General features: G+C 45.3%; 2 protein-coding genes across 4 annotated transcripts in view; both read right to left on the minus strand.

Moving 5' to 3' along the window:
• Nucleotides 1-3743: 3743 nt before the first annotated feature.
• nog2 (noggin 2) lies at nt 3744-5617 on the minus strand. Its single transcript, XM_026351138.1, has one exon. It carries the CDS (start codon nt 4391-4393, stop codon nt 3758-3760), a length of 636 nt encoding a protein of 211 aa, XP_026206923.1. The 5' UTR covers nt 4394-5617; the 3' UTR covers nt 3744-3757.
• A 13386-nt stretch (nt 5618-19003) lies between these two features.
• LOC113156122 (ankyrin repeat and fibronectin type-III domain-containing protein 1) overlaps nt 19004-22205 on the minus strand; it is a 110175-nt gene continuing 106973 nt past the window's right edge. For all 3 annotated transcript variants that reach the window (XM_026351045.1, XM_026351044.1, XM_026351046.1), the window contains one exon: nt 19004-22181. In XM_026351045.1, the coding sequence (XP_026206830.1) occupies nt 21873-22181 (309 nt within the window). In that variant the 3' untranslated portion in view covers nt 19004-21872. The remainder of the gene's footprint in view (nt 22182-22205) is intronic.

Genomic DNA, 22205 nt, shown 5'->3' on the forward strand with positions numbered 1-22205 from the left:
AGAGGTCTGTAATTAACCCATCAGGATGTTTTGGTGGTTTAGAGAATGACCAGTCAACTGGAGACCACCAGGAAACCTGGACTGAATCTGTGAAAACACACACACTCGCTGCTACTGCACGGATACGTTTGCAGATTTTTCCCCACATGCACACACACTCAGATACGTCTCTCGCTTCTCATACAACATGAACAAATGCTTGACACCCATACGCACATGCCTCCAGACACCACAAGCCGGGGTTGGTGGTCTGACGGAATGCCGGGTATCATCTGCGGTGACTCCATTTATGTTTGTGTGTATGTGCCCTCCCTCCCTCAGTGCTCCATCTAATACCCTGTCATCATCAATAACCTCAGCACTGCTGACTCACTGGCTTTTACAACCATGGGGTTTGGCCCTTACTTCCAGCCACAGACCCTTGTCTCTGTCTGTGTATCCGTGTGTCTGTGTGTCTGTGTGTCTGCTTGCTGCGCACACGCGTGTCTGATTGTGTGCTTGAATGGAATCGTGCTCATTTTCACACTTCAGTGTACATTCGTCCACACTAGCATGGGTGTGTGTTTCACATGTTTGCTCAACTGAAGGTCACCGTAGACCCTCTACCACTCACTTACGCACCCCGGTCATTCCCAGCTGGACCACAATCCATCACAATAATTGACTCTCATCAGGACACAGAGTCTCATCATCCTCACCACTAAGTGTGTCACCCCACCCCCTCCTTTTACCCGATCATCCCTATTCTAATTGTTTCCAGGCCTTTATTAAATCCTCTTTATATTCGTGAATATGGGTTTTTATATTTATACCAAGCTATATGTATGTTTGGCTTCCAAATATACTAAACACTGTTCATTATTGTGCTGTCATTGTAGCCCACTTTGTCAGAGGCCTATGCTGATGAATGTGGAGACAGGCTGTGTCACACAATAATGACGCTGAGTGTCTGACAGGCTAAAGGCCGCCACTGTCTTGACACTTTTATGGACAGTTTATGAATGCAGGCTGCGCTGACATGTCAACACTTCACATGTGGTGTTCTGATGGCGTTGATGGAGACACTTTCTTAAACTTTTCCCAGCATAATGTGTCAGCCCAACAATCTGTCTGTAGCCATAAGGACTGCGAATGTTAATTTTAGGATTTATGATTTGAAGAGAAATGAAAATGTAAGTTTTAAGGATGCTGGGAGTAGTAATGTGGCCAACATAGTTAAGTTTTTCAAAACATGAAGACATTTTTCTTCAGTGTATGTTAGAAAAACAACTCATGATCTCCATGATGAGGTGTGGATGTGATATAACAGGACAACGCTTTGATATAAGAAGGACAATCATAAAGTTGAGGACCTTCATTTCAGTAGGTTTGTATCCAGGGACTCCCTGTTGAGTAGATTGTAGTTTAATATCTGTAAAGTGACAAATGAATGGTGCATCTACGCAGTCAAAACACTTTACATTTTGAGATTTACCCATTCCTCTTGCTGGGGACCTCCTGGGATCCCCTCAAGGACCACCTGGAGGTCCCCGGACCCCCGCTTGGAGAACCTCTGATTTGACTTGCTGGCAGGGTCTGTTTCTAAAAGGTGCGCACCTAACTGGCTGGAGCCAGGGCGGCGTATTGCCTTTCACACGCTTCTAAAATACTCTCCGGGCAGAGGCTGAAAGGGTTACTGTTTCCCAAAGTGCCTCATTCTGCGCAGTCGAGAGGGGGCGGCTGAGTGGCGCCGACGAGTCAGAGACGCAGTTTCTAAAAACCCCGAGACATCATCAAGAAAGAAGCTGACAGTAAGGAAAGCAGCCCCCCTCCTGCTCCTTCTCCTCTTCTTCCTCCTCCTCCTCCTCCTCCTCCTCCTCCTCCTCTGCTGGCATGCTGCCGCTCTTCTCCTTTGCTTTGCGCCCCCCCCCCCTCCCCTCCCCTCAGTGGTTCTGTCACAATAACCGGGCGGCAAGTGTCAAATCCAACTCTGGCCGCAAAAACACAACTCACAAGACGCGCTCGCTGGGAATCCTGCACAAGCTGCTGCTTTTAGCCTTCAGACATGCAGTCATAGCTCTGTTTAAGTCGTTGATTGTGTTTAAGGAACAATATAAACACTATAAAAACACCCTTCTAGCAGAAAATGACTCGTCGCTTTCATTTCATAGGAGTTCATTTCCCAGCGCGTCTCCAGCGCGTTTAATTGGCCATATCTCTTTAACTTGCAGACAGCAGAGCCCAGCTTTCCAATTAATAGTCTGCTAACGTCAAAAACAGTTGACCATTGTTTTATGGGCTTTGTGTCTTTTTTTTTTCTCTCTCTCTCCAGGGCGGTCAGACTTGAATAGGCGCCGGTCTTCTCCAGTCCACCTCTATACAAATACCTCAGTGGAACTTGTGTGGAGCTTCCAAAGTAAAAAGCACAGACCCCAGACGCCCCTGGCTTGCGCGTATATGCTCACCATTTCATCATCTGACACTGTTTGAAATGTCTGAATCATATTTTACCCATTATGTTAACACCTTGGAGCCCTGAAACGAGCGTGTGCGCAGACAGAGGAGACGAATGTGCGTCTCTCTGTCTCTCTCTCCCCCTCTCTCTCTCTCTCTCTCTCTCTCTCTATGGCTGGGACAAATGAATGCCAGTTCTGTGGAGGCTCTTGAGGTATGTGTTGCGCATTACACAGCGTAGTAAATCAGCCCCTTTCCAAAATCACTGTGACGGCGTGGAGCGTCAGGCAGTCCACACAGTCACAGAGGAGAGGACGCACTGTGCGTAATGAATTGAACTCGTCTCCAAGTGAAGAAAACATATTTCAAGAAAAAATTAAAAGTCACTGGAAACAAGTGCATTTAGCCATCAGAGGAATTCTCTGACAAGGAGACATTTAAAGATATGTTCAGATGACATTTCCAGTGTACACGCCCACTGGATAGAGACACTCGTTGTAAGCAACATGGCTCGACACTAATACATGTTGAAAAGATAGATTTTATTGCTAAAACGTGTAACCATAACATGTACACTGATATGTTTTCCTTTTTTGTTTATTTTTTTCTCATTTTTAGAAATATTCAAGTAGACATCTCCCATACTTTTGTTCTGGTAAAGTCTGCTATTCTCTTTCCTTATGCTCTATACTCACAACCGTTAAAATAATAAATAAAACGTACAGATTTGTTTATTTCTACAATACTATGTATTCCAAAAAAAAAAAAAAAAAAGCTGAGTTCACGCCTTTATATATATCTTTAACCTCAACTTCTTCTTCTTTTTTTTTTTTTTTACAATTTAATTATTATTGATATTAATATTATACAAAAACTCTAGGCAGCATCGCAGTGAAATAACAGTCAGCATCAATGTTCAGTTGAAAAAGAAAAAACAAAAACAAAAAAAAAAAAGAAAGATCACCTCTTGGAGAAGTGTAGCATATGCATCCCATCTTCAATGTCTCATAAAAATATCAAAAAGCTCTTCCTTATGAAGTGCTCGTGTTCTCCCCCAAAAGCAACGTTTCAGGCTTCAGAATAAAATATGGTCCTGGTTCAATTAGAAAAAAATAGCTGCATTTTTCTTAAATATGTACAATGTTGGTATTTCACTTAAAATGCTATATAAAAAAATAGATTTGCTATGGTGCCCACCTCTGTAGAGAGTTAACAGTGCAATAGAAACCGTATTTCCAGTCCACTCCCCCCCCCCCCCCCCCCCCCCACACACACACCCCACCACCCCCCCGCCCCTCGACCACCACCACTTCCTTAGAGAAAATCAGCACGAACACTTGCACTCTGAGATGATCGGGTATTGTACCTGTATCCATGTACAGTATTTCTGTCTTAGAAAGCCTTGGCAATACCACCGGAGAAAAATCTTGTTGATCGACTTGACTGGTTTGCAAGACATCCCCTCAGGGAAAGAGCAGGAGCGCTCAGAGAAACAGTTTCCCTCCTTGATGTAACGTGGCCAGAACCTCACGCCCAAATCCTTCCAGGTGTACACCACTGGGCAGTGCGTATAGGTCCACAGCCACTGCAGAAATTTCCTACGGGCCTTCTTGCCCACTTTTACCCGCTTTCCATAGGGGGTCTCTGTGAGGTCCAGCTTTTTAATATCGTTAGGCATGGGCCCCTGCAGCTTCACCTGGTTGTCTGACGCGGTGAGGTTCACCAGCGCGGGCAAGCTGATGGACATGAAGTTGGGGTCAAAGTGACTGCCGATCTTTTTCCTTAGAGTCCTCTCGGCCAAGTCCTGCTCCCGGGGGTCGTACTCCGGGTCAGGGTTCTCCTTCAGGTCGGGCACGGGGAGGTGATCACTGGGCGATGGACGGAGGCGAAGGAAATGCTGGGAGACTCCAAGGTGGACGCACACAAGCACGTAAACGAGCAGCGTGTGTGAGAAGCCCATTATTCCCCTTGTGTTACTCACCGGCTGGTTCTCGCGTAAACACTATTCAGTTCTTCTCCCGGTCACTGTTCTCTGCAAGGAGCAGCCCGGGGCTTCATAAATAGTAGAAGTTCAGCCACCAGCAAGGCGATACTTTTAATAGACCACGGCGGGTTTGGATGACATGAAGCGGAGTGCTTTGCTTTTTAGGGCTCCTTCAACTTTGCAACTGTGCAGCGCGACTCCTCTAAAAAAAAAACTGTTTAGTCTAAACAGGAAAAAAAAAAAAAAAAAAAAGCCCAAAACAAAATGGGGAGAACTCTATTCACAGTCTCTCCGGCCTCACCCCCGCTCCTCGGATTCACTTTGGGTTTCTTTCGGTCGTCATGGTTACTCCGGGGACTCGCAGCCACGACGAACAGTGTGCACCGGGTGACAGCGGCCGAGGAGAGAGCTGCATGGAGTGAAGTGTTTCCTAAAGAGACAGAATAGATCCGGAGCGTCCCGAGAGGCAAGGGCGCACAAAAGAGTGCCTCACCAAGTTTTAAATGTCACGCGCCCGGCGATGGGGACTGCCTCGGCCAATGTTATTTTTACGCACGGCTTTTATAAACGTGGCTTCTCTTTAACGCTGCCCCGCGCTCTCAGGTTTGTCAAGGTCCCAGGGCGCACGATCCATGGACTGAGGGGAAACGTCTGTGCAGTCAGCTCCTTGTCGTATTCCAGCCGTGGATATGTGCAGAAAAAAAAAGAAAAAGAAAAAGCGCAGCAGTGAGATATAACGCCAACTTATGAAATAACACCCATTTATCTTTCCACGGTATGTCCCAAATTGGAGAGAGAGAGAGTTTGTTTTACATAAACGTCTCAGGCTGTAATATTCCCACAGAACTCTCTGTTGTACATTTAAGAGAAAAAACGCTGAAAGCTGATTTGCAGCAAATTGCAGGATCAGTGCATTTCAAATGCAAGACTGCAGGAAACGTGGGAGCGCCCGTCAGTTCAGAGTTCATTTCATGGTGGAGTTGCTGAATCCTTTCAGAAAAGCACCAGATTCCTCTGTCGTTGCGTGACGAGACAGTCCATAGTCTGGAGCCTTTTTGCTCAGTCGGTGCAAGCGGTCAATTCCTGAGGGAGCGTCTCTTCTCCTTTGATAACTGCTACAGAAGCTCCTACTGAGTCGCTCCTACTTCAGGAGTCTGCGAGACTTGGCGCTGGAGAGTTTCTTTGCTTAGGCACACTGTGTGTGAGTGTGTCTGTAGCGAGTGGTGCTCAGTCCCAAGTTAAATATCCCCCTCCGACGGTACAAAGTGTCAGAGAGGCCTGCCCACCCCGGCCACTTTCACTATGATTGACAGCCCCCCCTCCGGGCCACCCCCCCTCCCCTCATAACGTGGAAAATATCAGCCACAATCACAAGGATCAACTGGGTCCTAAAGCACCAGTTTTATCCCGTGTTACACCATATTATTTCACAACATGAGCAGAAATCACACACACACACACACACACACACACACACACACACACACACACACACACACGCGCGCGCAAGTGCGAGTTCGTCTCCTGCGCTTTGGACCAGCAGCGTGTCAGTGATGCACTAATAGGTTCAATACGCTGTCAATATTCAGCAGAAGCCTTTAAGAGTTGCCTCGGCCTGAACTTTCCCATGAAAATGGATGGGAAACGTTTAGTAGCTTGTCCGCGGAAGAGAGGCATCACATTCCACCTTTGTTCATCAGGATTTGGGTCCACGCAGGAATTGGCCGTTGAACTCAGGGGTCACAAAATAGGCGCGTAATTAAGGGCTATAAATGGCTATGGATAACTAAGCGGTGCCTTTCCCATGCTAAGCAGTCATTAGCCCGTGCTGGACTTTTTAAATGTGCTTTAACTATATAAGTTCTCCTATGATGTAATTTAAAAGTTCCAAGAGAAATATGATGGGTTCACACGTTGGTGCATTAAGAAAACAATAGACCTGGAATTAAACAAAACAATTTTGCTCCTGGTGACACTGAAATTTAAAAAGGGTTAAGATGATGAGATGCTTTCTTCAAACATTTATTCTGATGCAAGGTTCTTGTATTTAATCTGCGCCATTTGGACAGTCGGACCAGTTTTTGGGGTATTTCAACATGTCATTGTGTCTGTCTTTTGTAGTGGTCACTAGAGGGCGGTGATCCAGCATGATGTGGACCAGCAGCCAGGGGCTCCCCAGAGTCTCTTCCTCCCTTTGAGTGCATGGGGATGGAATGTGCTCTCATAACTGTGCTGCAGCTCGAGTGAAATCCCGCACCAAAATCTTCAAAAACAATGCTGGGGCAATTACAACCATCAGCCGCAACTTTAAATCCACCTGGTGGTTTGATGTTGTGGCTGATAGGTGGATGTCAAAATAAACTAATTCACCTGAATCATCCTCAGTATGAATCTTATTTAAAAACAAGCCCCTCCTGTTAGAAAAAAAGAGGTCCTCTAATTTTAGTATTTCACATGATTAAGAGGTTTCATTAACTAACCACATGGGAAGAGTTGCCAGACACAAAGTCATAATCTGGTTAATGATTAGAATGCCAATGTAGACAGAGCTCAGTGGGCAGTGGGGACAGTAAGGCTGAGCTGGCTACTGTAGAACTGGTCATTTCCATTGTTTTCCACCGCAGGTCTTAGGGTGGTGGACACAGAGAGAACCCCATGCAGGGACAGACACTTTCCTAGCCTCAGCACTAATACTGTCAGGAAACCCAGCAATGGGTCCACCCCCATCCCATGGCTAATTACTGGATATAAAGACAAGGACAGCAGAGAGGAGGGGACCGGTGAGCACAGTGGGTAGGGGTGATAGTGATGTTGAGTAAGTGGGGTTGGGGGGCAGCGGTAGAGGTGGTGCCGGATGGCAGTTTGCTGTGGAATGGCTAATTAAATAACACCATAAAAGGACCCGGCTCGATTTAACGAAGCCCATCAACCTCTGACGAGCGGGGCTGGGGTCCTGGGATGGGGGTGGGATGCACCATGGAGGAGAGAGGTGGGGCTGGTGCTGAAAATTGGGCTTGTCTAACAAGAGGACTTAACTCTTTGGTTTTGCAGTGATTGTTCACGCTCCCTTAGGTCTCAATAGGGCGCATGGTGAGGGTGCGTTGGGGGGCAGCCCTTAGGCACAGATAGGACCCCCTTCTCTCTTTCTGCTGTGAATGCTATGCACACATACAGATCCACACATAACCCATACACAAACACATACACACACTGACACCCCCACAGCTTTACACAAAGGCCTCTACCCAAGGTCCAGGCAGGAGCTTAACCAGTGCAGGGAAACAGCAAGGGGCAGACCTGGCCAGACTGGCTGACTGTGCCCACCAGGGACTGGTAGAATGGTACGGGAGGGAGGGAGGAGTGGAGCATAGCTGGTCCAACAAAATTCAACACCGTTTTATCTTTTTTGTTGCACAATTAAATGAACTAGCGTCAGAAGATAAGGAATGTTCGGGAATTTGGCAAGGTGATGTGACCATTTGGAAATAGTCTTGAGTGGCAGAGATAGTGCAACTCTGGAGCCTGGAGCATGTCTCCTAATTAGCTTTGTGTTGTGGCGTCTCCAGCAGAACACTCTGTTGGTTCTTTGGCAGGCTGACAGATTTCAGAACGACAAGAGCCTTAGCAGTTTTTTGGAATTGTCAAAACTGCAGAAAGTATTCTTAACTAAATATTTCCAGGAACCCTAGAACTGGACCACAACATATTTGTTTCTATTGTAAAACCCAGTATTTAAGCCCACTTAAATATTTTTGTTGTAATAGCTGCATGAACAAGACCAACTTATTATATTTGCGATTGGCAAGATAGATATTGCTTGCCTTGCATACACATACCACATGCCACAATAATTCAATACAGAAAGGTTTGCAGTGCAAGTAAATAGCTTTTCACCATTGCCTGTCAATATTGAGTTGCCTTCATACCCTGCTGCCCTCACCATCTTCTCCAGTCTAACTCCCCTCTTCACTCTCCCCCGTATTCGACTCTGTCTCCAAGCCTTAACCCAAAGCAGATGGCTCGGGAAGCATGTCAAAAATCTGTCTCCCGTTAACGCTACTTTTGAAGCCCCCCCCTCACTCTACATTTTTTTTCCTCTCCCTTAAAATTCATCATAAAGTTATTTTTGCAAAATACCCAATAAACAGCATCAAAGTAATATTTTCCCTTATCCTCTGATGACAAAGGAAAGAAAATGGCACCAAGAATATAGCTTCTCCGTGTTGTTGAAAGAATGCCACACTGTGCTGATGTGCAATCTGAAGTCAATCTGAGTACGGCCTCGCATCCTTTGTTTCTACTACAGCATTCCAGTCGTGATGGAGAAAATGCTGCTCAATGCTTGATCACAAGCTGTGATTAATGGTGATCATATCGTTGAGGGCTCAGTCGCTTTGTGATGTGATGTAATGGTGGGGCCCACTTTGAACTCACGGATGATGAATTCAAGCGAAGCCAGAAAAACATCATTGTGGCACACACACACGAACACACGAACACACACACACACACACACACACAGAATACAAATGTTTTGCTTTAGACTTTGTATGTGCTCACTCACTCGTTACTGGAGTTGTACAGTACTGAATTTTGGCTGTCATGATGATTCTGTATGGTAGAACATGTGGAGAGACAAGTACTTATAAGACAGTTTATTCAAAGGCAGGTCTTGATTTTGTGGTTTTGATAGTTTTTCCTGCAATAATAATAACAGTACTGAACAAGTTAATTGCTGAGATCTGGAACTGCATCTAAATATGAATAACATAGGGAAAACACAACAAGCAGTCAGACTGTCAGGTTGGTTTTAAATCAACCTCTGTGGGAGTCAAACTTATTCTGAAGATACAGACCAGTGTCTTCTCTGTCAACTCTGACCAATCATACTCTTTTCATATTTTTGCAAGTATTTGTAAACCTGTTGCAGGACACTGTTAGAATTCCTAAAGAGACCTGATCGTTTCCTGCCCTCTCTTTTTCTAACTTTTAGTGTGTCAAAAAAGTAAGCTGTGTCTCAGCCAAATATGTTTTCTAGCTTCTGGTTTTCCTTCTGCATTGTGGTGTTGTGCCCACTACACATGTGCACTAGTGTTTCTGTGTTGGCCCGGTCTGTGCATTCCTGCTCGCTCCATAGATTTTACTTTGCGGTGATGTTAAACGGATAAAAGTTATTTTTCTAGATTGTGGAAAAGTTTTACAGATGTAAAACCTCTGTGGATTGAAAATTCAGGAGAAGAAGAGTAAAGCTGACATTGATTGTAGCTGGGGGTGTCCTGTCAACCATTTCACAGATGTCTCTTTTATCGTTATAGTCAATGGAGAAAATGTTTTTTGGGCTGCACAGGGATGTTTTGCAGAACCGTGAGCGTTCATTAAAAGTTGGCTGAAGGGCAAACAGTGCCTTATCCACAAAGAATCGTGACATTGCCTTGGCTGTGAAGGATCCAACCATTGGAACCTTTGTTTCTCAGGGAAAGAGAAATTTGTTGGCTTTAATTGAAGGAGCCTTTGAAATGGGACAACCTAGTTGAGACAGTATTTGTGTAGTTTACCCAGAGCTGCTAATATGAAGAGGCCATTACCCCGATATGTCTTGATACTGTACAGAATGTAGATAGCAGCAGTGCTACTAGCAAAGCTAAAAGTAAGAAGCGACCTGGGAATCAAACCACTAGCCCTGCGGTTTGTAGGAAACTGCTCTACCAACTCAGCTACTGCTACCCCCAAATACGAAGCTCATTTGTGTTGGTCACTTCATGCAGCATTGTCTCTGTTTCAATTCAGCGAGTCTGGTCATTCGCCATCTTTGTAGAGGTTTTAGTATGACGGACCTACGACCAGGCACTACGGCACAAAGTAACAACCAAAACTAGAGAGTCAACAGCAAGAACAAAGGCTGTGGCTGGTGAGTGGAGTGAAAACAGCTGATCTGGAAAAGGTGGGTTGGATTGAAGGGAGCTTATAAAGGGAGACTGGTGCACAGGTGAAGCAGACGATGTGATCAAGGTGAGTGAGCAGAGGGAGAACACAGGTGAAGCTGATCAGGTGATTAGGGAAGAGAACAGGCACAGCAAAAGAAACTAACTGGGGCAAGGCCAGGCAGGGATTGTCAAACTTTTAATTCCTATTTCAAATTCTGTGTGAGAGGCCCGGTTGTGCATGTGGCCCTTCAGATTCTTCAGACTATTAGGGTATTGGTGAATAAGCTCAATGTTTCTGGACAGTGGGGTTAGTTGGAGTTAGAGGCTGTATGTTTCCATAACCTATTTCCCATCTTTCTTTGTGAATCACTATTATTCTTCTGCTCAGTAACTTTTAACTGAGGACGTTGGAGTGACCTCATCCCCATTCCTGAGTGACTACCCTTATTCACTTTTTACAAAAATAAAATAAAAAAGGATCTCAACACATCAGACGATCGTGTGCGCTTCCTCTTATTTGTTGCATCCCATTCTGGAGGAGCGAAAGAGTGCCCCATCTCTATTCTCTTCTCTTGCCCTTCTTCACCCCCCCAGAACAGGGAACGATGAGGGTGGAATTAAATTGATCACCGCCTTCCGGAAAACAACAGGAAAAAATAGTGCATTCCCGAACGCCAGGAGGGCGTTCCCCCTGGTCTTCCCTATGGCAAGATGACATCATTGGCCCACTGCCCAATTCCCACCATTCACAATAGGGTCACTGTTGCCTTCTCCACAGTGGCACAACAGCCAAAAGAGGAGGAGAGACGCAGAGAGCAAGACAGAGGATGATAGAGAAAGAAAAGGGGGGAAAGATAAAGGATGCCAGCGATGACCTAAAGAGCTGCATTTTACACACTAGGACACAAACGTCTTCAGACAGCCGCTCTGACGAGTGCTCTGCATTCCTCTGGACAGACGCGGCTGGTTAAGTGCTTGACTGGATGCAATGACTGAGATGTGAGAGCTGGGATGGCGGGACCTACAGAATATCACAGTTTATTTGGACAGTTGAGTCATCTGTTTTCACTCCTCATGACTCCTCAAGATTCAGGCCGTTGTTATAATCTATTTTCTCATCAGTGAAGTCATTTTTGGCGTGCTGCAATCCATTCTGCATGCTTGCTGTTATGACAAAAAACTTTTTTATGCCCTTACTTTATAGTGGTGTAAAGACTTTACAGAAAACAGCTATTAGGGATGAACAGGTTACGTTAAACGCCGCCGTTCCAGCTGATCAAATTTTGTAACACGTTTGTGTGAAGATGACGGCATTACTGTTTTTTTAATTCCACTAAGTAAAGAGTAAATTGATGTAAAATGTGACCACGTGTCTTTCAGAAGCTCTGTCCAACTTAGGTAAACCCTGACCACAAGTACTGGCAATGTGGTCATCCTCCCAACCACTAAGCCATTGTGTTGCCACAGGCCATTTTGTCAAAATGAAACAGTTTGCCCACAGCCACTGACCACAACAGATGTTCCTTGCCTGCCACTCTCCTCAGCATGTGTGTTCTGTTGAGTCTAGAGCCAAGATACTTTCATAGACTGGCACTGCGTAACAAAAACAAAGGGAGGGAAATTCTACGATGGCGTCTTCACTGGTCTGTGACGGGATTCGGACTGAGGGAGCACTGTTTAAATGTGGCGGCCCATTAAAATGCATTAACAATGTCTCCGTCCTGGATGAAACAGCAGTCAAATAATCGCTGCAGGTTGCACAGACATGATGGATGCACCAGTGTCGCAACCTGAACAAGTTCTTCCTCTACCTACCAACCAATCAAGCATGTTGACGAACAGGCAGGGCTAGCCCCCTCTGCCCTTTGGCCCTCTGGTATGTTTGTGGAACACGCAGGAGGGTAAGAAGGTGGCGGCCTGCTGAGATGCCAGGAGGACTGGGAAGGCTTTGGGAAATGTCTCGCCAATGTGCAAGCGCGCACTGTCGCCCAGGGGGTGCCTGTCTGCTTGGGAACCGGACGGAGAGGGATGGGGGTCTGACAACAGATTGAGTGTGCGCTCAGAGAGATAGTTTGTCCAAGGGATGTACCAGATGTTGACTCACACTGGTTTGCTAATCGGGAGCCACAAGCTCCTGGAGCCATGAGTAAACAGGAGTGTCTGCTTCTCTCTGTCACCACAGGGAAATGGAACTGAGTCTGGGGGCCGGGTCCATATGAAAAGTGAAGGAGAGTAATGATGTGACAAAGTTGTGAGAAACTGAAGTGTTGCTGAGGTTAAAGAGCAGCAGAACAATAAAGACTGAAGCTCCCACAGATGTCAAGCTTTAAGGTGTTTTTTTAATTTTTTGCTGTTTTTTTAAAACTGCGAACAGTGGGAAGAGGGAACACCCATTCCCACCCACCTGTCACTGTAAATAAGAATCTCTTCTCAATTAACCGTCTGCTAAAATAGGTGTGAGCAAGAGTGCAGCTACAGACAGCACAATGAAAATGACTGACAGGGTTCTACAAAGCCAAAACACAGAACCATATGAGCCCTAAAAGGAACAAAACTGTGCCCTTATTGTAATAGTAAAGTTTAGATACTGCCACAAACAACCATGAAGCAGGAAGTAGACTACAGATAGCACTCTTGATACTTGAAACAGCAGACAGAGACTATTAAATTCAGTTACACTCCAATAACATTCAAGTCAGAGGGCCCTTGGAGCCAGAGGGAGGCAAACTGCCTGACCAAGTAGATCAACAAGGAGCTATTGATACCAGAGATCTGTGCTGGTGTCAGCTGAAAGCCAAACAGGATCACAATTGTGGTTTGTGCCAATAACATTGTTGACCTTATTTAACCTTGGATTTGGCCAGTTGAGAGTGCAGACTACAAGTGTCCATTCACAAAGAAAACTGGGAAATCCATGTTTGTGTGAGTGCACGCTGAATCCCACTATTGATATGAGTACCTGGACACTCAGTCCAGTTTACTTGGTTCATATTTAGGGAATACATAAACACTACAGACTTGAACAGAACCCTGAACTCGATTGCATCCAAACACCTCTGAAATAACCTGGGACGCTAACTGTGAGCCAGGCCTGACCGCGCTAATGCTCGTGTGGCCAAGGTGTGAAGGTTAGAGTGGTGGATGAACTTGTAGCACGTCAGGTTATCACACAAGACCAGAGATCAGAGTTGATATCCTGTCACAGATCTATAACGAGACGAACAGAACGAGAAAGACACAAATCAGGAGCTGGGCACTTTTCTCAGTCTGTCTGGGAACAGTATGTGTGTGTGAGTATGCATGACTATGTGTGTGTGAGTCTGTGTGTGCGTGTGTGTGGTGTAATTACAGCCAGGTCCCCGGCATGGAGCCCAGTAGAAGTATAGTCAGTCTGTCTGTGGCATGTGGTGGTGCTGACCTTCCCTCTCTCCTCTCCTCTCCTCTCCTCTCCTCAGGCCTGGTGACTCTCACTAGCTCTGGCTCCACTACTCACCACAATTCACCGTAACACTCACACACAGGTGCGAACAGCAAAGCTGGCTGCTTGCTTGTCTGTGACATGCATGGCAACATGGCACGCACCACTCACTAATCACATTTGTAAGTGTGCTGCTCGTGTTTGTTATTTGTTATATGCTCATTCAGAGCCTTGCACCAGGCTATAAGCAACTTTTAACATCACATCTCACATTTGATCCGTAGCAGGGCAGGGATCAAGGTCTTGAAGATGAAGCTGGGATGGATGTGTGCCATGTAGCGCCAGAGAAGAAGAAAGGATGAGGGAGAAAAGCTCAACACACAATCTGCTCAGTTTGAGTCATGAATCATTCGGGATTGTTCACACTGTTTTCTCTGTATTTTGATGAGTGTTGCTGACAGCGTGTGTGTCAAAAAGCGTGTCTGTACAATTTTGCGTGCCTACGTCCGTGTGTACAGAGTGTCAGCGAGTGAGGAATGTCTCAACACATTGTGAATCCTGACAATCAGCACTGTGGCCCTGTGTTACATGCTGCATGGGGCCACAGTGCTCAGGGTGCATGTAGATGACGTCTGCTGTGGTGAGACCAGGGTTTGTTTGTTTTTTTTATGATCTACATTATACAGAAACTAGATAAAACTACAATTACTTAAAAAGTCAAGCACGACAGAATTAATCATAAGTGTGTAAACAAAACTGTAATGAATGAAAATGAATGAGCAGATCAGTCAGTCATGAAAATCAACTGTGAACGCAAGATAGCTCAGGTAAACACGCTCAAAGTGTGTGTGTGTGTGTGTGTGTGTGTGTGTGTGCTGCATGTGTGCCTGCAATTTCTCCCCCTCCTCACTGTATCCAGGGGGATTTATTTGACCCCTTATTACCAGCGGTGAGCCTGTGGTGGAGATGAAAGCATGCCTTCCCAGTGTGGCCCCAGTTTCTATAGCTATGGACACAGACTCACACTGGTCGGGGACAATAGAGGGGCCCTGCCACTCGCCCCTGCTAGAGCCCTCTCCGCTCCCCACCCCATCCGTCACCGCAATCATATTTTCAAAACAATAACACAGCCGGGGGGGGGGGGTGTTGGGATGGGGTGCGTGATTGAAGTGTGTGCGTGTTTGATCTGATGGTATGCGAGTGTGTGCACGTCCTTTTGTGTGTGTGTGTGCATGCGTGTCGTTATTTTTAGGCACGCGTGTGTTTCATCGGAGTGTGAACACGCTCGCTCCACTTGTGTCACCCGAGTGTGTCCGTGGGTCCATACATGCAGTTTAGAAGCAACTGTTTGCACGCATAGTTCTGTGTGTGCAGATGCTAGTGTGTGTGTGTGTGTGTGTGCTGTGAGCCGAGCCTTTGATGGCATGGCCGGAGCGTGCCTAATGTGACTGCTTGCTGTGGTGGGGTGGGATGGGGGTGGCAGCGTTGAGCCTTCTGCCCTCGTACTGTCTACCCTGCCGTGGCCCAAGGCTCCCCCAGCAAACTTGAAAGGACCAAAGGAATCCCCCCTAAACCCCTCGACTATGCCCCCCCACATGTTTTCAGAAGGCATGACATCATCCTTTGCACAAAGGGGGCTGGAGCTGGGGTTAATATGGATGTATGTGTGAGTGTGTGTGTGTGTGTGCGCGTGTGTGTGTGTGTGTGTGTGAAGGGTACAAGTCCATCAGTCACAGCACTGAGCTGAAACATAAGATTTGTCCGTTCTTTAATTCGATCAGATTTTCTGGATCCTCCCTCTGACTCAAAGTATCTCGCTGCTTTCTGTGTTTCCAAACCTGAGTTTTTCGCTTCACTACACACCCAAGCTGTTGTTTAAGGGAGGTTTGGGGCTTTTTCAAACAAATCAGTGCGCTTCACGACTTTGTAGATGATGACAAATGGCTGACATGGGAAGCATCGGGGGCTGAACTCCACAAGGATGCTGGATGATTTTTTTTCTCAGATCTCCAGCAGATGTTTTCTGTCGTGATGTGACCTTTTTCCATGCTACATGACCTTATTTATCTATGACAGCAGGTTTCGTACAAAGGTTCCCATTTGAAACAATGCATTTCTTAAACTGGTGAATGATCAGATGCTGTGCTGTGTGTGGAAATGCTTATTAAATAACAGTCAGGTGGAAGCAGCACCTAAACGCACTAAACCTACTAAAGTACGTAATGAAACTGGATCACTAAATGAGCGTCAGAGGAGTTTAAGAAACAATATTTTGCTGTCATTGCTTTAAATTAGGAATTAAAATTGCACAGCTTTGTGACAATGTGGGCAGTGAGGACTGTGTAGGTCAAAGGCATCAGCACGGCTAATGTCATGGCCAGTGAGTTGTAACCGCCACTCCCAACACACATGGACACAAGAGCACTCACTCAAGAACCACTTTCTGCATTTCGCACAACATCTCTATACTTCACTTTTACTCCCCTACCTCCCCCCAAACACACACACACACACACACACACACACACACACACACACACTTTGCCTATCTCACACACTGTCTCTGCTCGTACAAGTGTTCCCTCAGAGGTGAGGGCTTGTTGCTCTTGCCTGTTTAATGGGCCGTCCGTTTGCCAACTGTTCCTTTGAGGGGGCCGATGCGTTGGGCGTCGGAGCCAGGATTTGGGAGGGAGGGGCCGGTGCCGCTGGATCAGACAGATGGAGGGGGGTCCGGCTCCATTCATTTAGCTCTATGAGAACAACAGAGCCCCACTTCAAACAACAAGGACGCAACCTGCTGGCCCCGTCGTCTGTGAACACATATGCAGACACACACATGCTGCAGCACAGGCGTGCTTGTGTTCAAACACGCATATGCTTTTTTTTTTCCTTAAGTTAATTTGATCTGATGTCTCTTAAGTCTAAAATCTTCTCCAAGAATGTAAACTCAACTCTGTGATGCACACATGCTTGTGAGTGCACACACATATGCACCCCACACTACACACATATGCTCAGGGTGGCATAGAGACATAGATTGGACAGTGCCCAGCCCCATTCTTAGCCCTTCTTTCCCTGGGAGTCCCTCCTCTGCTACCACCCAGCCTCCCCTCCTGAATTCACTGGCACTTCCAGAAAGCTCCGAGGCGCCAGCGGAGTGGGGCTCATCTCTCGGGAACAATAAAGCCAGATCTTCATAAAAACTTCAAAAAGGCCTCACCAAGTATTTTATAGGTGCTTTAAAGGTTTATGAGCCCTGGGGAGGGAGGGAGAAGGAGAGAGAATGAGAAATGAGTGATGTAGTAGTGGCAGGCGTCACTTTTCCCACCCACTGCACACACAATCAGAAACACGCACGTCCTGGCTTACATGTATGCCCCTGCTTATCCGGCACCTGACTTGTGACTGTGGCATCAATAGAAAGCCATCAAAGCATCTGACAATATAACTAACTGCAGCACAGTGTGACATAAATTCTGAGCACCGATGGGAGCGTGGAGGAGCACGGATGTGGAGCGCAGATTCATTCCTGAAGCGTGCTTTCTTTCTAGATGTACTGTCTACTGCGTTGCAGGTGGCCCAAACTGAAGCACAGGCTCATATGTAATTAACAGGTTGGACTCTTCCAGCTCCAGTGCAGAAGCTTCCCGGCCTCTGAATGTGGCTCTGGTTGCAGCAGCAGTGCTGATAAATATCATATCAAACGTTTCTCCCTGAGCCACAGGTTCATCTTGTTCCTGCACGGTATCAGATATTTTGATGAGTCATGGGTTGCTGTGCTCAAGCGAAGCACACTTTGAATCTCTTTTATGAGCATGAATAGCAACTATTCAGGGTGCTTTTGGAATGTTTTCTTTATAGGTATACAGATATATGCCAGGGGTTATATTTAGATCAGGTCTTCCTGGAGTCAGAAGGTTTAAAATTAGGAGGTGTCAGAATTCCAGTATAATTCTTAAGTTACTGTCAATAAACGTAAAGAGGCTGCTCTTAAAGGCAAAGTATGTTGGCTCCATGGTAGAGCGTGAGCGGATTTGTCATGGTATAGTACAAAAGTGTAAATCTGTGACATGGTATACGTGTTCATTTACACATCCCTACATCAGGATTCCTGAGTGCGTGCCGCCTGTGTGCACCGCTGTGTGTTTGTGTGTCCATCTGCACATTAGTGTTTGTAGGATCTGTTGACAGGGAAGCATGCAGCATTTTATTTGCTCAGGGGCTGAAAAAACACATGGCGCTAGCAGGGGATTGCTGTGATGTGAGCCTGCTGAAAGCAACCTGGCTAGCCCGAATACAACCCCGGGATCAGAGTTCAGCTAAACATTTTTAACACACTGTGTGACAACAGAAGGAAAGCTTTATTAACTCTTACGTAGAATTACACAGATCCGCTGTGTTATGTCAGCCAAATGAACTGTTTTTCATCCGTTCATGTGTTTTTCTATAAAAGTAAATAGTCCGTTTTGATCATTTGGATAACATTTGTAAATCTAGTGTAATGCACATCATCCTGAAATTGATGGCTGAAGTATTTTCCTAATGCTAACTTTAAACTTTATTCAAACCTGCTTCAAAAATTGATGGTAAAAACACCCTTGACATAGGCAATAGTAAGGTCATTGTTAATCTGTGGTGAGTGCACAGCGCAGGCTTCATGTAGCCATGCCCACCACTTATACTTTGAGATCCTGTCTGCAGCTGCCCACCATTCAGTTTTCATCAACTGGGTGGTAAACACTGATGAGGTCATTGCTATATAGCATCTGTAGGAACAAGTGCCTTCTATTTGTCACTTACTCTCAGTCATATCAGATGAATGAATGGCTTTTGGGAGCATATCATACATGCGGATGAAACTCCAAACTAAAAGAATAAGCCCCAGAGAAAATCAGATCTGCACACACTTGAAATCTAAGACTGTTATGCTCCTCGTGGCTCATGAGCTACACCAAAATATATGGCTCCTGCTGGAATGTTAAACCCTTAAAGTAAAACAATGTCGTGCAGTTAATGTGTGAAGTACTACAAGTGGTCTATCTCTCTAACAGGAAGTGTTGAAAGGTCAACATCACATAAAGATGTGTAGTGTTGCTCAGTAGCGCACAAATGAACGTTAGAGCATCCTCCACTTGTGTGCAGCGATCTTTTAAAAAACCCACATCAACACCCGAGGCTTTTATTTTGTAATATTCATTTATTGTTCAATAAAAATAGATTTTAAAAAAGTGACGTGATGTCTCCTTCATGAATCTGCCAACAGCTCCCTGTAAACATGGGGCTTTATATTTTGACTGCAAAGGGAATTGAAACCCCTTCTTCCCCTTCAGCACAATCTGAACAGACTCCTGCATTTAACTTTACTGACATTTAACCTCAGTGTTGATGACTCCCTCACTTTCACATTAAAGCAGATACAGTACATTCATCCCTGGTCTTTTTAGTCCATGTCCATGCTTAGGTTTTGGGTTGTGGGATTGGCTTTTGCAGTCGGTCCTCATAAAAACAGCTTTAAACAATGGGAATAAAGCAAGAATCTATGCACTAACACAAGTTCAAGCCATCAGCCAAACCAATTACAACTTAGTATAACATCGGTTTGTCTTTATACAGTAGTTACACGTAAACACATCTTTGACGGTGTAAGGAAACTAAACTCTGTAAACACTTTGATAGACACCACAGTAACCTCTCCCTGTGACAGGTTCGACATTATTCTGCGAACCTGGAATGCTACAGTAACTGAGGCCAGGTCAACTGACTTCACTCGTCCAACTCTCCCCTTTTGAACCTTCACGGTGCTACATTTGGAAATGCTGCAGATTGATACAATGCTGTGATGTTGCTGAACCTGGCTGTCCTTTCAGAGCAGGAAAAAAAAATCATATACTGAAAAACAGCTGACTGAAAAATAAATAAAGCACGACAGCTTAAAGGTTTAAAGGTTTAAGAATGAAATGTGGGATCTAGTGTAAACAATGCGCAGTCTGTTACTGCAGTGTGAAGAGAGAAACTGAAACTCGGTACAGGCTCCGAAAAACACCAAAAAATTATGGTTTAGATTATTAAGAGGCCTGATTAATTGCGTATTTAGAATGAATGTGGTCCACCTACAGTAAAAAGGTCAGTACCTGCATCAGTGTGTTGGTAATTGAGTCACAGACTTACAAGGTGAATGTTACATGACTGAGTGGGATATGAAAAGCGGTTTACAGCATAGTCATAGTCTGTGTGCCACAACTGGCTGTGTTAGCCATTAAACAACTACTTGACTTGATAATGTTAAGTATATTTAATGAAGTATTATTTTTTGATCTTTCGTTGAATCTTTCTTTCCTTAATTTTTAATGGAGATAGGTGCTCTCCAAGGCTGCCAGCAGTGCACAGGTATGGTGTATTTGCTTCTAAATGTTTTTAAATCCCCCCAGAGAATTTAATTATATCTGCGTGATTAGTATATGTTGGAGTATTTTTATTTATTGTAAAACAATAACCAGCTATCAAGCGCTTGGCAAAGTGTTGTGAGTGTATTAATTTCTAAGGTACCTTTTACTTTATTTGGATATCTCCAATTGATTCCACGTCACCTGTACTATGTTCTGTCTAATTTTATGCCAGAGCTGAAGTTATCTTTCAGATTGATACAGTTTATGGAAGCATGGGCGACTACTAAAAACCATACAGAGCAATTCAAATGAGCTTCATCTGACCAACATTATCCCATCAGCCACATGACTCCCACCTTGCAGATGATTTCTCGAGACTCTCTGGTGTGTCATCGGGACGATAATATATTTTGACAGCGAGGTCTTTTCATAAACAAATAATTGTGAAGCAGTTTTACAAGACAGTTTGGAGTGTGTGGCTTTGCTAATACATGAAGGGCCTCTTAACAACTTGAGTCATCCCCTTCACACTCCATTCCCATCGGGAGACCCTGCTCTAGACTGATGGGCACCATTTTCTGATGCATCAGGGAATAACACAGAACGAAACACAACAAAACACTGAACTGGTTACCTTTTAGCACAGCATGACCACAGTACTTCAGATGTACTCAGCACAATTCTGGAAGGTTTACATGCTTTTTCCATCAATTAGGAAAACAAAAAGGGTCAAGTATTGCTTGTTTTTTTTTCTCAGTTTTGAAAATTCAAATTAACTGGCTTTTATTTTGTGTTACTTCACATGATGAAATGATGATATTCGTTAGCTACACTATGACTGAGTCTACTATACAGAGAAGTTGTTGCTGCACAAAGCAGTAAACGAGCACCAGAAAGTCAGTGCCAGGTTCTAATACATGCAGCCTCCACCCTCCTCCCTGTCTTTTCTCTCTCACTCTCGGTCAAGCTCTCTCTCCCTTGCTTGGCTGCTTCACTACCAGACAGTACAGTGGCCAAGACCAGTTGAGTGACAGGCTGACGGGCCAAATTGTCGGGTCGATTGCGTCCCCAAGCGGAGACGCCAGCCCCCCTCTGTACTTCCTGCCCTCTGGGCTGGGTCCAGAGCCCACATCCTGGGAACATGGGGCTGGGCGGCTGCAGCCGACAGCTCTTTGGGAATGACACAATGAGAGGGTTCATAGGAAAAGCTGTGTCCACGTGTGGCTGTGGAGGCGACGATGCTGCCCATGTCGTTTTGGCAGCATACATGGCCCGATGTGCCGACGTCAATCAAGCCAGAAGTGGCAGGAAACGACGCTCCATGCATCTCGTTCTGCATCACAATCTTTTTCTCAATGATTTCTGACAGCACAAAAAAACTGTTTTCTCTTAGTTCCATTTTGTTAGTGTTCATTTGGTGTCCATATGGGTGTCTTTGATGGTAATAAAAAAACGTCTTATGTATGGCAGAACACATTTCATGGAAACAGATTCTCGGAATAGCATTTCTGATAACAAAAACACAGCATCACAGCATCTGAAGATATGTTGTAGCTGCAGTTGTGGACGGCAACACCACAGTGAAAGAGAAAGTAGTGTAGCGTTTAGGAGGTTGTACAAATACAAATGTTCCTTAAATTCAACACACATTTATCAAAAGAGATCTGCACATGGCATAAAGTCTTGAATGTTTAACTGTCCACCCCCCACTTCTCTCTCTTAAAGCATCACACTGTGGTGGCGCGGCTGTGCTTGAGTGCTAGTGGTGAATATTCTTTAATGCGTACACACAATTTGCCTCTCAGCCAGGGGTTTTGAAGCTCCAGGGGACAGAAGTCATCCTGAAGCCACTTTTCTCTGTTGTCCACAACAAGCACCAGGCCAAAGTGCTTCATCTGTTCAGGACTGTAGTACACACTCTGCTCCTGTTCACCGTTCCCCCCGCTGCTCCCGAACATGCGACGGGACACAATGTTCATTTCCTGCACCACCAGCTGGACCATCTCCCGCGCCGATGTGCCAGAAGTTATACAAAGCTAAAAGACGAGGAGAGGAAATCA

Source organism: Anabas testudineus, chromosome 19 (assembly GCF_900324465.2).
Source record: "Anabas testudineus chromosome 19, fAnaTes1.2, whole genome shotgun sequence".
In the NCBI taxonomy this organism is placed as follows: domain Eukaryota; kingdom Metazoa; phylum Chordata; class Actinopteri; order Anabantiformes; family Anabantidae; genus Anabas; species Anabas testudineus.

What these genes read in the sequence shown, in the direction of transcription:
- nog2 (XM_026351138.1), bottom strand. Translation starts at nt 4,393, where the DNA reads ATGGGCTTCTCACACACGCTGCTCGTTTACGTGCTTGTGTGCGTCCAC.